This window comes from Canis lupus, chromosome 19, assembly GCF_048164855.1.
Source record: "Canis lupus baileyi chromosome 19, mCanLup2.hap1, whole genome shotgun sequence".
NCBI lineage: Eukaryota > Metazoa > Chordata > Mammalia > Carnivora > Canidae > Canis > Canis lupus.
This window is the reverse complement of record NC_132856.1, coordinates 39,907,465-39,921,667: the sequence shown is the minus strand read 5'-3', so window position 1 is coordinate 39,921,667 and position 14,203 is coordinate 39,907,465. Positions and strand designations below refer to the sequence as shown.

At 42.2% G+C, this 14,203-nt stretch overlaps 1 protein-coding gene across 16 annotated transcripts in view; it reads left to right on the top strand.

Annotated features, from left to right (window-relative positions):
• The window catches only part of DOCK3 (dedicator of cytokinesis 3), a 502,472-nt gene that overhangs the window by 420,708 nt on the left and 67,561 nt on the right, over positions 1 to 14,203 (top strand). For all 16 annotated transcript variants that reach the window (XM_072786067.1, XM_072786064.1, XM_072786059.1 and 13 more), the window contains 4 exons: positions 133 to 214; positions 4,752 to 4,922; positions 7,814 to 8,006; positions 11,950 to 12,077. In XM_072786067.1, coding sequence (XP_072642168.1) covers positions 133 to 214; positions 4,752 to 4,922; positions 7,814 to 8,006; positions 11,950 to 12,077 — 574 coding nt within the window. The remainder of the gene's footprint in view (positions 1 to 132; positions 215 to 4,751; positions 4,923 to 7,813; positions 8,007 to 11,949; positions 12,078 to 14,203) is intronic.

The window sequence follows — 14,203 nt, the reverse complement described above, 5'->3', positions numbered from 1 at the left end:
AATGGATCCATCATTACATTCTGGCTCATCAGCAGGATATTATTCCTGTGTGGCTAATTCTGGGCTGCAAAAATTTCAAGCTGCATTGCTTTTGAATTAAAGTGGGGTTTCTGGAACTGTTCTCTTTCCCAGGGAGCTCATCCGCTGTTTGAAGTGGTACATGGACTGCTCAGCAGAACTGATTCGACAGGACCATATTCAGGAAGCCATGCGGGTAATGTACTAAGCTCACTGTACATAAAGGGACCACCCCTGCAGTTGTTTGTCAGTAATCTCAATGGTTTATAGTGTGCAGGACAAGCAGACATCCTAGTACACTAGTGTGCTTTCAGGAATGCTGTTGACCACATAACTCCCCTTTCCTCACCTTGGTTTTGCCCCAGAAGATCTTTATTCTGGATAATGTTATCTTAAGGCAGGCAGGATGGATGATGTGCATGTAGCTCCTGGCCATCCTGCCTATCTAGTTTTTGCCAACAGCATCCGTCTCTGCTTCTGCTGGCCAAAGCATCATATCTCCTTCTAAATGTTGATGGCAACATTGATTAGAACTGATCTTCCAACAATTTCCCTTGTTCAGTGGTAACTAAACATTGTAGAACTGTTTTAAATAAAAAGACCTAAGTGTGGGGGGATCCCTGGGTGGCGCAGCGGTTTGGCGCCTGCCTTTGGCCCAGGGCGCGATCCTGGAGACCCGGGATCGAATCCCACATCGGGCTCTCGGTGCATGGAGCCTGCTTCTCCCTCTGCCTGTGTCTCTGCCTCTCTCTCTCTCTCTCTCTCTGTGACTATCATAAATAAATAAAAATTTTAAAAAAAAAATTAAAAAAAAAAAAGACCTAAGTGTGGATGCACTATCTATGGATGTGTTGAGAAGAAGATAATCTTAAAACCTTGACCTTTGGAGGAACCCAGGGTAACCCCTGGCAGTGCTCCTCTATGGACAGGTTCCATGATAAGGCAGCCCTTTGCATTTCTGGGCAGCTCCAGTTTTCAGGGTACTGAAATCCTCATTGCAAGTTAACTTTCTGGTAACTTCTTTTTATGGTACTGCTTCTACTGTAATGAACCACCTATGAGACTGTTGATCCCTTTTTTGCTCAACAGTTCTCCAGATAACTATTTAAAGAAAGCCGCCATAACCTCTGGGAACTCACAGCGAGTCCGTGCTTTCTCCCTTTTGGCCCCTACGTTTTCTTGTTCTTGAGTTACTTTTTTTTTTTCATTTGCTTTTTAACTATGTCTTTCCCACCCTTTCCAGTTAGCAATAAAAGAAGGGCAACAAAGTTCTGTTTTTTCTCTGTCCTCTTTTAATTTCACATCATCTGCTCTAAGTACTACTGGGCCTGTGATTTTGCTGTTCTTATCCACATGGTAACAGGTGAGACAGGTGTTTCCCCAAGCATCATCAGACTGAAGAGGCAGAGTCATAGGTCTGTGTTCCCTTGCCTCTTCTCTGTACATTCTGTAAAACTCTAAGGCCACAAGTATTATTTCTGTGCTCCTTCAAATAATACGTATCTACAAAGCAGTCAGCATCTATCGTGGGTGTTAGGATGCAAAGAGGAGTAAGATAAGCCTTTCCCCTTGAAGAAAACATTCCCAGTGAAGCATGCATGAAGCACAGATGTAGAGCAGTGTTCTGAGTTTGATGTGGGGGCAGGGCCTGAGTTCTGTTCTTCTCTTAACCCAGTACCTGTCAGATGCCTCATAGATATTTGAGGGGATAAAAATTGAGTTAAATGCAAGATATTCTATGTGAGTCTCAAAATTAATTGCTCAGGATACTAAAGCAAACACAGAAGTTGTTCTCCTAAGAATAATTCATTCAGTCATCCAGTCACTCAGTGTTGCTTGATACCTGCCATGTGTCAAACACTGTAGTAGTCACTGGGGATTCAGCAGGGGCCCAAGCAGAAAAGGCTAGGCCTTCATAGCACTTCCATTCAAGTGGAGGAGAGACAGACATGTAACACAGATAAATACACAAAGTCCGTGAAAAAAAACTTGATGAATACTATGAAGGGAATAAACGGGATCATAGGATAGACTAGCTGGAGAGGAAGGTTTACTTCAGACATTTTAGGAAAAGCTTCTCTGAGGAGGTAACCTCTGGACTTAAATCAATGTTCAGAGTAGGAGGATGAGCATTCCAAACAAGAAACAGCATGTTTAAAACCCTCTTTAGGGGGTGCCTGGATGGCTTAGTTGGTTAAGCTTCCTACTCTTGATTTCAGCTCAAGTCATGATCTGTATCAGGCTATGCACTGGGCATGGAGACTGCTTAAGTTTCTCTCTCTGGTCTCAAAACAAAACAAAAACAAACAAAAACAAAAACAAAACCCTGGGAAGCTTGAGTTTTCAAGCAACCAAAAAGTGGCTGATAATGACCAAAGCAAGGGATTTCAAATGATAAATTTGATGTGAGAGGTAACAGAAGGGAAAAACTGAGGCTGGTTCCAAGGAGTCTAGCTAGATCAGCTAGGTTGATCTCAGGGTTACCTCAGGAGATGTACCTCAGGATATCAGGTTTGGGTGAAGAGAAAGAGGAGTTCCCTTTGGGGGAGCACTTTTTTGAGGTACTTTCATATTTATTCTCATCATTTCAAGCTTGTTTGACTGGCATCTCATACTAATCTATACTATATTAAGGTTCTATCAGGTCATTTCCCCTTCATCAAATTTTTTTTAAAAAAGTTCATTTATTTATTCATGAGAGATGCAGAGAGAGAGAGAGAGAGAGAGAGAGAGAGAGAGGCAGAGACATAAGCAGAGGGAGAAGCAGGCTCCACACAGGGAGCCCCATGTGGGACTCGATCCCAGGCCTCCAGGACCATTCCTTGGGCCAAAGGCAGGTGCTAAACCTCTGAGCCACCCAGGGATCCCCCCCTTCATCAAATTTTAGTTGATAAATCCTCTTGACTAAATCAGTAAGTCCATATCCAATCCTCTTTTCATCCTTCATGTATACACATTGTTCTGGTCTGGCAACTCTCCTTTCGGTGTGATAAAGTGTGGACCAGGAAACCTGTTCTTCATTACTCTTGATTCAATACATGTTGCCACCCATACCCCATGTCTTCCTTTCACTTTCAAAGTCATGACCTTTCTAAGAAAGTTTGACCACTAAGGAAAGTGAAAACAAAGAGTCCTTGATTTTCTTACTCGGTTGTTTGTTCCCTTGTGAATGGCCTGTAGGAGATATCTTTGGTGGGTTTGAGGATGGTATTTGGCAACATTCTAAAAAGATAGCACACTTTTCATTGCTGAGCTGCATCAGGTCCTCCAGGCATCAGGAAAGAGCAGGCACAGTGGATCTTCTTGTGATAGAGGGTTATAATAATTCTTAGGATCGCTTTTCCCTTCAGGTTTATTAACTTAAGTAGAATTTGACAGAGCAAACTCTTCACCCACAGTTTAAGTGTCCATTGTCTCCACACAGGGTTAGGAGCACCCTAGAACTTTACATAAATCTCATAGGCTCCACCACTCATGCTCAGGAAGTGCAAGAAATTCTGCTGTTTAGTTCTGTCTTTTACTGTGAAACTAGTGGATGTTTCAAGCCATTCAATACTTTTCTTGTGTTAGCTGTTTCAAACTGAAAGAAGAAAAAATGGTCATTTTTCTTTTTAAAATTAGAGTATGTAGCACAGATTTTCCTGGTTCTTTCCAGACCACCATTAAAAGGCTACAGAAACAGAGGCTGTAGCATTTATGCTGATAAGGCCACACACTGTAACTTTTTTCTACTGGTACAAGGTTTGGAAGATGCATTTTTCTGACCTAGCCATTCTGCAATGCCAACTGAATTCTATCTGGGCCACAAAACAAAGTGTGTTTTGTTTTGTTTTGTTTTTTGTTTTTGTTTTTTTGTTTGTTTGTTTTGCCAAACCTTATACATGCATAGGTCATGAAAGGTAGCTTAAGAATTATTTCCTACTATATATTTTAAGTAGCTGAACTCCATTTGTTTCATTCTTGGATAAGTTTCTCTAGTGTCTCTGCCTTTCCAGTATCTGGAAAATCTGTGGCATTTCTTTGATGAGAATGCAGAGTCTTAGATTTTCAATCTGTTCTTTTAAAAGATAATTACTGTGCTCATAAGCATGGGCCAAGCTGCAGGGACTCCTCAGAGTGAGATTCTGCTCCTAAAACATGTTATGAGAGCTTCATCTTCTGCAGTGGTCAAAAATTGGGTATGGAATGTGTCCTGGTTTGGAAGAGGATAGAGAGTGAATGTGTCAGTTCTGCCTGGGGCTGTGCAACCTGGGGTAAGTTTTCTCTAGACTTGATCCCCAGTGAGAAGGCTGGCACTGTATCAGGCCCTAGCTATATCTCAAAGGTGCAGAAGTCTCCTTAATTCCTTCTTGGAACAAATTCAAGAGAAGTTAAATCATTGCTTTTGAAGCCTCCTATTTCCAAACCTGAAAAAAAATGCAAAGAAACTTAATTTTCTTTTGATCCTGTATGTTCTTGAATTCAACTGCTCCCATAACAGTCTGTGGTTCCTCATTTCCAGAACCACAAAAAGAGTTGTGAAACAATTTGGTGATTCTCTCAGTAAGAAGTCAGCTTCTGTTCAGTGCCCATTTGGGCTTTTGAGGAAAAGTTAAAAAAAAAAAAAAAAGTGCTTGTCTCCACAGTTGAAATTGTCCATCACCTGATTTTGGTGTAGAATTTACTGTTACTTTGCCCTTGATGCCCTACTGTGTTAGTTCTGGCTATCTGTAACACCTCTCTATCCCCTCCAGGCCCTGGAGTACCTTTTCAAGTTTATTGTGCAGTCAAGGATCCTGTATTCCCGAGCCACCTGTGGGATGGAGGAGGAGCAGTTCCGGTCCAGCATCCAAGAACTTTTCCAGTCCATCCGCTTTGTGCTCAGTCTGGACAGCAGAAACTCGGAAACACTTCTTTTCACTCAGGTCTTTGAGCTGCAGGGATGTTTTGCTGCTGAGTTCTTGTCTGCCTTCCCTGTTTGTTTCTTTGTCCTCTGGCTTCTAGAGTTGCAGAAGCACTGCCAGACTCCTGAGGTTTGGGTGAGAGGTGATTTGCAAGGAAATACCTAATAGAACAAAACGCTACTTTTACTTCAAAGCCAGTTCTGCCCCAGCTGCCAAATATAAAACAGCCCAGTGACTTTATGGTAGAGAAGAAGCACAACTTATTCTCAGAAGCCCTCTTTGCACCACATTTATTTAGTTACCATAATATTTGTCATTTATGAACATCTTATTTAGAGGGAATGGTCAGAATGTATAGAGAATTTTGTTTCCTAGTCACTCTATTAATTTAAAGAAACTTAAAAAAATAAACTTTAGATTAGTACTTATCCACTCCAGAAGTTAAGAGTAAAATAGGCAGACATAACTAGAAAACTTCAGTTAAGAATTAAGATTAAATTTTATTAGAAATATCAGTGTGGGAAGAAAATTTACTTCCTTATATTACAAATCTCCAGTCAGCTGTTACCTTTTCCAGGGAGCCTCACCCTAGAAAGGATCAAGGATATTGTTTATTACATACCCTATCACAAGGGGGTTATTTTCTCTTATAAATAAATGTCAGAATTTTATCTAATAGATGCATTTCTTTGATTTTTTTTTGAAGCCAATTACTACTCAAAACCTATCAGCAATGATCACTCTCCCGTCCATTCATTCAGTTGCTACCAGGACTGTCATGAGTGCAAATGTATGTTTAAATGCCTCCTTTAAGATTAGAATAGTCTGCTTTTTGTTTTCCATTTGACCGTATGTTGCCCCTGATGCCAATTGCCTTTAAGCCCCTTGGACCAAAGAACATGTGAGCAACTGCAAGCTAGACTTTATAAAAGAGTGGGAATTCCCTAAGGTTTCTAGTGTCTCTATAAGAAAAGGTCATTCCATGGCCTCCCTTGTGAAACACCTCACACAATGCATCCTCCTCCTCCTATCTGTCCTCCTGCCCATCTGTTCAAACCAAGAAGGGCCCAGGACACCTACTTTTCCCCTCAGCATACAGAGATATGAGGTGTTCAGAGGTAGCTAGCCGAGCAAGGCAGATATGCTTTCTCAGAACTTAGCAATGCCTTGTACTCAGTGGCATGTCCCTATCACATCAGGAGAGTTCAGATCTAGTCTCAGCTTAGACCTGCTTCTTTGGTGTCAGGCTCATGTTTTATGAGTTTCAGAATTCTCAGCAAGTCTGTGTTTCAGTCAGATTATATGTCTTTTCTTTGACTACTAGGAGATGTTAGGATGCCAATGTCCTTCTGTCCCAGTGCATAAGTATAGGAAAGCTCGCCATTTAAGAAAACATTTACGGTTTGTTGTGGATTATGAAAGGCCTGTTTTTCCCACTTTGTCTTTTGTATCTAACTGCTTATGATAATAGGTTTTTGTGCTTGTTCTAATTGCTGCAAAAAAAAAAATCTCTTTGATATCCCAAGGAGTTATAAATCTGTAGATAGAATTCATCTAAGTTCTGTCCTTAGGTCTGGCCTGAATACAGACTACAGTATGATAACCAGCCTGTTTCCCCATGGCATAAATTTTCACTTACTGTAAGCAAGTATCTACTGCCTGCTGAAGCAGTTAAGGAAAGCAGCCCCACCCCACTCCCCATCACTACCTGCCACGTGAGAGGAATGCACCCTCACTTTCTGATCTCACAGTGACACTCCATTCCCCTTTGTGGATTCTGGGTTAATTGTGTAAGAGGACTGAGAAGTAGGAAAGCCTCTTTTGTGTTGCTTCCACATAGAAGAAGGAGAACCAGTATTTATCAAAGACCAGTGAGGTGCTGGGCACTCTGCTGGAAACTAACTTAATGCACTTAATTTTTTTTCGTGCCAATACCAGGAGATAAGTGATAGCATCATTCTCATTTTATAGATGAGAAAAACAGAGAAATAGGCAGTAACTCCCCCAAGATTATGTGACAGATATGTAGTAAAGCTGAGATTTGAACTCATGTCTGTTTAATTCCAATACCTGTTTTCTTTTTCCTATACTACACTGCCTCTGAAAGGCTCTGGAACTATTATCAGATTGTCCTGAAGAGGCCACTTCATGGGTCTACCAGAGCTGAGATCCATGAAGAGAAATCTCCAAATACAAACACTCCCGTCTGGGCCACCTAGGTTGCCAGACTGTATGCCAGCATCACCCCCAGTCTTCAAGAGTTCACAGCTGACTAAATCCACACATTCTCCAACCTTGTGGATTTATACTTGCCACTGCCAAGCATCACATGAAGGACATGATTTACAAAGTCGTCAGATTTTATATATTCAAGTCAATGTCCCTATCCTGGGAAAATGGTTCAGTTTTCAGAGCTAGATTGCTGGCTACAGGGCTGTGAGCAGAGCTCAGCTCATGCTGCTTGGTGGTGCTCAGCTCTCTCCACCGTATTTTCTTTGAGCAATTCCCGGCTTGAATTTGAGACCAAAATTAGAAAGTTGAGAGTTTGACCATAGAGACAGACAAAAAATTTAAATCCATTTTGTGAGCAAAACAGCTATGGCTATTAAACCATATTGAGCTGATTTCTTTTTATATTCCCTTCCCCTGCCAGCAAATGTATTGGCAAATTATGAAAGCTTCAAGTGGCCTGGGCCCCAGCAAATTTTCTTGTTTTATTTTCCTTTCTGCTCCTGTGTTCCATGCCCCAAGAGTGCTGTAGGGGATGTGTGGAGTTAAAGGCCCTGGAGGAGCCTCCATGAGGCAGGGGTGCTGCAATGCATTTTCAGCCTCTCACCCCTGGGTATGATTGTCTGATCACATGAGTTAGACACCTTACTCTGTGCTAACCACAGCCTCACTTGCTTCTGCAGGCTGCACTCCTTAATTCCTTCCCAACCATCTTTGATGAGCTGCTGCAGATGTTCACCGTGCAGGAGGTGGCAGAGTTTGTCAGAGGGACTCTAGGGAGCATGCCCAGCACTGTGCACATTGGACAGTCAATGGATGTGGTGAAGCTACAGTCCATCGCCAGAACTGTGGATAGCCGCCTGTTTTCTTTCTCAGGTAAATCACGTTGGGATGAGAGTCAGAATCACCTTTCCTCCTCTCCAGGGTGTTATCAAGTTGTAACCAAAGGATTGGTTTTATCAGCCATCATGCAAGAAGCCTGTGGCCCTAAAAATGCAGAGTATTTGAGGAACTATGTTAGATAATGCAGCCAAGATGTAGGCCTACTGCCTCACTCATGATTTATCCTTAAGAACCCACAGCCTGGGCCATGCCCATGGGATGGCCTGCAGAGCAATTTCCAGGCTCACAAGTCTACAGCTGCCAAGCATAGGGCCTGCCACACCTCTAGCAGGTTGGGAAAGCAGAAGGAAAGGAGGGGGAACAAGAGTGAAGGGTATAGCCCAAAGGGATAAGAGTAAGTTAAGGATAGAGGACGTATCAGATATTAAACTGATAAGAACAGATACTACACATGGCCAACATGCACATGAGAAAATGCTCCGCATCACTGGCCATCAGGGAAATACAAATCAAAACCACAATGAGATACCACCTCACACCAGTGAGAATGGGGAAAATTAACAAGGCAGGAAACCACAAATGTTGGAGAGGATGCGGAGAAAAGGGAACCCTCTTACACTGTTGGTGGGAATGTGGACTGGTGCAGCCACTCTGGAAAACTGTGTGGAGGTTCCTCAAACAGTTAAAAATAGACCTGCCCTATGACCCAGCAATTGCACTATTGGGGATTTACCCCAAAGATACAGATGCAGTGAAACGCCGGGACACCTACACCCCAATGTTTACAGCAGCAATGTCCACAATAGCCAAACTGTGGAAGGAGCCTCAGTGTCCATCGAAAGATGAATGGATAAAGAAGATGTGGTTTATGTATACAATGGAATATTACTCAGACATTAGAAATGACAAATACCCACCATTTGCTTCAACGTGGATGGAACTGGAGGGTATTGTGCTGAGTGAAGTAAGTCGGTCGGAGAAGGACGAGCATTGTATGGTCTCATTCATTAGGGGAATGTAAATGATAGTGAGGGGGAATATAAGGGAAGGGAGAAGAAATGTGTGGGAAATGTCAGAGAGGGAGACGGAACGTGGAGACTCCTAACTCTGAGAGATGAACTAGGGGTGGTAGAAGGGGAGGAGGGCGGGGGATGTGGGTGAAGGGGTAACGGGCACTGGGGGTTATTCTGTGTGTTGGTAGATTGAACACCAATAAAAAATAAATTTAAAAAAAATGACAAATACCATTTTCTTCAACGTGGATGGAACTGGAGGGTATTGTGCTGAGTGAAGTAAGTCAATTGGAGAAGGACAAACAGTATATGTCCTCATTCATTTGGGGAATATAAATAATAGTGAAAGGGAATAGAAGGGAAGGGAGAAGAAATGTGTGGGAAATATCAGAAAGGGAGACAGAACATAAAGACTCCTAACTCTGGGAAACGAACTAGGGGTGGTGGAAGGGGAGGAGGGCGGGGGGTGGGGGTGAATGGGTGATGGGCACTGAGGGGGGCACTTGACGGGATGAGCACTGGGTGTTATTCTATATGTTGGCAAATTGAACACCAATAAAAATAAATTTATTATTAAAAAAAAGAGTAAGTTAAGGAAATTAGAGAGACACTGAAAGGGAGCCCTGATGACCCACTGTGTTTACTTTGTTCCTTGTCTCAGATAGATTCCTTTCCAGTCTTTGAAAGAACCTCTAAGGATTAGACAAAGAAATAAACAGTAAGCCCTCCACACCCCAAGAGCTCACGGCAGCCTAACAAATAATAAACAGCCCAGACTTCCCTTCAGAAAGAACCTCTGGATTCATACCTTAAACTACATTTAGCATTATCAGCCTGGCAGTAGTACCAAGTGCTCAATGGCCAAATGTTAATTAAGATCAATATGAGCCTTAGCCTTTAAATGGAATATCACAGTCATAGGATAAACTTCTGTGTTACAAAAATAAATCTCAAACAGTAACGAAACACTTGTTATTAGAATTTTTTTTAATATTTCATGAGAGACACACAGAGAGAGAGGCAAGCTCCACTCAGGGAGCCCGATGCGGGACTCCATCCTGGGACTCCAGGATCATGCCCTGGGCTGAAGGCAGGTGCTCAACCACTGAGCCACCCAGGTGTCTCTAGAATTTTTACCTTTAGAATTTTTGGTAGTAAAAATCTTTGACTTTTAAAATATAAGAACAATAATTTCTCAACCAAATGCTACACAATTGCAATACTAAATAAATGTTCCCTTTAACTTAATTCTGCTAGTGTATTATTCATGGCAAAGCTGACACTAAGAAAGTTAGCTTTTCTCTACCAATAACTATTTATAGTAAACACTTCTCCCTTCACCACTTCATGGGCTGGAGATTTTTAGCACTGGTTTGTATGCATTGACACGGAGGCCACTGCATACGTTCAAGCTTTGTGCACTGCTTAAAGAACGTGGGAAGGGGGACAGCAAAGTGCCCTCACTGACATCCTTTATTTCTAACATTTTTGCACGTACTTACTCCTTCCCATAATCACTTAACAACAACCGTTCTAAACTTTATGTGACAGTAGAACTTTGTAGTTGGATTTTGAGATGACAGGCCACCACCAGATTTTCATTTGCATCTCTGTTTCATTGAATGTTTGAGTTGCAGCATCTCCCTTGAAGCGAGATTTTTACCAGTGTTGTCTTTTAGGCAACACTTAAAAGTCTTCTCAGAGCACATCAGTTTGGTCTCTTCTTCAGCAGGTTCTGGCAAGAAACTATTGTTTTCTCTGCAGGTAGTTATTGGTTGTTATAAATTCTTCTCTGTTGGTATTTTGGCCTGCAGAATGTATTATGAATTCCTCTTTTGTCCAACCATCATTTTAAACATAAAATAGCTGTCATTCATTTTATTTGAATATATTCTAAGTATTTGACAAGACAGCCCCAAATCTCTTGTAAGTCATGTAATTGGTCTCTGGCTGAAAAAAACAATTCTTTCTGAATTTTGTCTGGAACACTTAATTATGGTCAGACGTGAACAATAAATCCAAAATGCCCTGGCTTGTTTGTTGTTATTATTGGTAATCTGACTACATCATGTTGGCCAGATAGGAGAGTACCTGCAGAGTCACACAGTCACTGACCACATAGGAGTGCAGAGCACCAGAAATGTTCACACTTGTATTTCACTTTGTCTTCTCATCACACCTGTGAAGTAAATGCAGAAAAGGCCATTAGTACCTCATCATACAGATGGGAAAAAGCAAGCCTATAGGAGGAATGAACCTGCCTAAGGTTCCTTAGGGTGAGTTAATAAAGGAATTTGAACGAGGATTCAGCCTTCCTGACAGTTCTAAATATAGTCATCTCCTGATGAAAATGTTGTTCAGGTAACATTAAGGAGAAAAGCATTAGCATTAGCTCATTATCAAAGGTTTAGGACAAAACAAAGTCCTGCTACTATTCTACTCATTGCTCTGAACATGCCAGACCTGTCCCCTGAGCCATTAGGAGATAGACCTAATGGCTGCCACCAAGTTAATGCTCATGCCAGGCCACCTAGCCAGAGCGTCATAAAAAACGACCATTTATAATCCGTATCAAGTCTGCAGGTCCAATCAGTAGAGTTCACAGAACTAGGTGTGTCATGTAAATGGAATTTTCACTGTAAGCTATGCTTTTAATTTGAAATCTAGTCATTTAAGAGATTTTGTTTGGAAGTAGCCTAATGTTCATCCTGCACAAAATGCCATAGACATTGAGGCTTAAAATGAGAAAGAAGGAAAGAGAGATGGAAAGACAATGCTGTGGGATGTCTTCGTAATGTCCAGAAGTGGTCTTTTACGCCCTCAGAAGGGAAGGAGTGACCTCCAGCTTGGCACCAGTTTTAGCCCCACCTGTTTTAAGACCATTTAAGACCCCCAGTGTCACTGGCTTCCAGAGGTAGCTAGTTCTCTGAAGGGCTGCTTCACCCTTGTGTTTTCTCTCTCAGAATCCCGCCGCATCCTGCTTCCCGTGGTTCTCCATCACATTCACCTTCACCTGAGGCAGCAGAAAGAGCTGCTCATCTGCTCAGGGATTCTCGGCAGCATCTTCTCCATCGTCAAGACCAGCTCTCTGGTAGTGGCCCCACATCTGCTCCACCCCCCTCTCCCCATCAGCTCTGCCCCAGTCTTGTATTACTTTAGCCAGACACAAAGCAACAAACATCACTTTGTACATTCCTCAGAGAAGCTTTCATCAGTGAGAGGAAGGTGCCCAAGTGAATGGAGGCCTGTGTATGCCCAGCAGGCTTCTTCACACAGCAGCTTTGCTTTTTGAAAAAGTTGCGTTTCCATAAATCCACCCAGAAATGTAGTTATCTTTAACACCAGAAAGCCGAATCCTGTGCCATGTTCTATTTCTATCAAAAGGTATTAATCCTGTGTTCCTGGGAGTATTCTGAGGATACTCAGGCACAAGCACAGGGAGGTAGGCCCAGGCTGAGAGGCAGCTTGCTCATTCAGACTTTTCTGTCAGCTTCCTAGCAGCTTGATTCCACCCATATGGCATTCCTATACCATGCCAGATGAGGTCAGGATGTACGAGAGATAATTGTTGCCCGCAGGAGCTCTGAGCCTCATGGATGGGAGAATTGCACTTTAAAGATGAGGTTGCAACTAGTAATGCTTTTGTCTATTTTCTTTCCTCTTTACTTTTTATTTTAAAAAGAGTTCTGTGGTGGGAGGGGAGGGAAGGAAGGAAAGACATGTATTAGGCATGAATAAGGGTAGGAATCTATTTTAATGATATTTATTTTATACATATTATAGTAGAAGAAATGCATATTAGAGAAAGTTTGTAAACTAGGGAAGTATAAAGAGAGAAATCAAGAACAAGAATGAGTTTTTTATTACAACATTGTACTAAGCTGAAATAAAGTTTCTGGAGAATAAAATTTCAACCACATTTAAAATGAAGGCCAGAAGCCAGGTGATAAGAATGTACAAGGTTAGGCTATCCATGTAGAGCAGGAGAAGTCCTGAAAGAAAAGAGCGTGATTGCTTTGAGCAGGATTAGGGACCCAATAGGGTGCTCTGGTTCTAGACTTAAAGTGCCATCTGGTGTCAGGGGCCTCACTTGGCAGAGTGCCTACGGTGGTTGTAGTGGCCCTATTGTTTGCTCTTGGCTCCAGGCAAGGCTTGGCAGCTCTCCTTCCCACTGGGCCTCAGAGAGGCAACTCTAGACACATAAGGTCTTTTAGCAGCCCAAGGTCAGACTTGAGGAGGTTGGAGGCTTATTGCTAAAGGAAGGAGAGAAATTAAAGGGAGAAAATAAAGGACGGGAGAGGAATGGAAGAGGAATGGAAACAGGTAAAAGCCTGAAGGGAATGGTCTGGTTCTATTTGTGGGGCTAGAGAGTTGGGTGCAATTAGTAGCTTACAACTAGTCAGACATCACACTGTTACTCCAAATCAGAGTGTTACAGTCACTTCAGCAGATGAGAAAGAGGACTTTGGCCCCAGGAGCTCCTCACATTTTTCATGTGGACTAGGGCACAATATAATTACATTGAATGAATGGGTTGGGGTGGAATTTAAGCTCCATGAGAGTAGCAATACTATCTTTGTTGTTTACCTCTGTATACTCAGGTTCACAAATGGTGACTGGCACATGGTAAAGGCTTAATAAATAATGGATTGGTAGATGGATCGACAGATGGACATTTATACCAGTAATAATATTAAGAGGCTAGAGAAGGGACAATGGGAATCTTTCAGATAAATAAAATCTGATTTGAGATTCAGTGTTGAGAGGCCTGTAAAAGGATAGCACAGACTCTTTCTAAATTTAGAGTGTGGTGGCTGAGAAGCAGAACTTAGTGAGGAGGTATGCTCTGTTGTTTCTGTGAGTCTGCCCAAGAAAGACACATTGAGACCAGAGTCCTTCAGGTGAACTAGGGAACACAAGCAAAAATGCTGAGGAGCTAGAAGTGAGATGCAGCCATATCTGAGCAGCAGTTGGGGCCAGCAAAGCTTGAGATCACCTAAGGAGAAAATCCTGAGGAGAAAACAATCATCTTAAAGACTGAGATACTTCTATGTGCATTAGCAGTTGTGTTAGCAATAGTGAAGGTGCTACTACCACACCCTATGGCGTGAACACTTTACCATTTTCTCACAGTGTTAGCAGTGTTGTGCTTTTTCCTGATTTTTCTATGGAAACCAAAGAAAACATGTAACTCAGGACGGTCACTTCTGTCCTGTA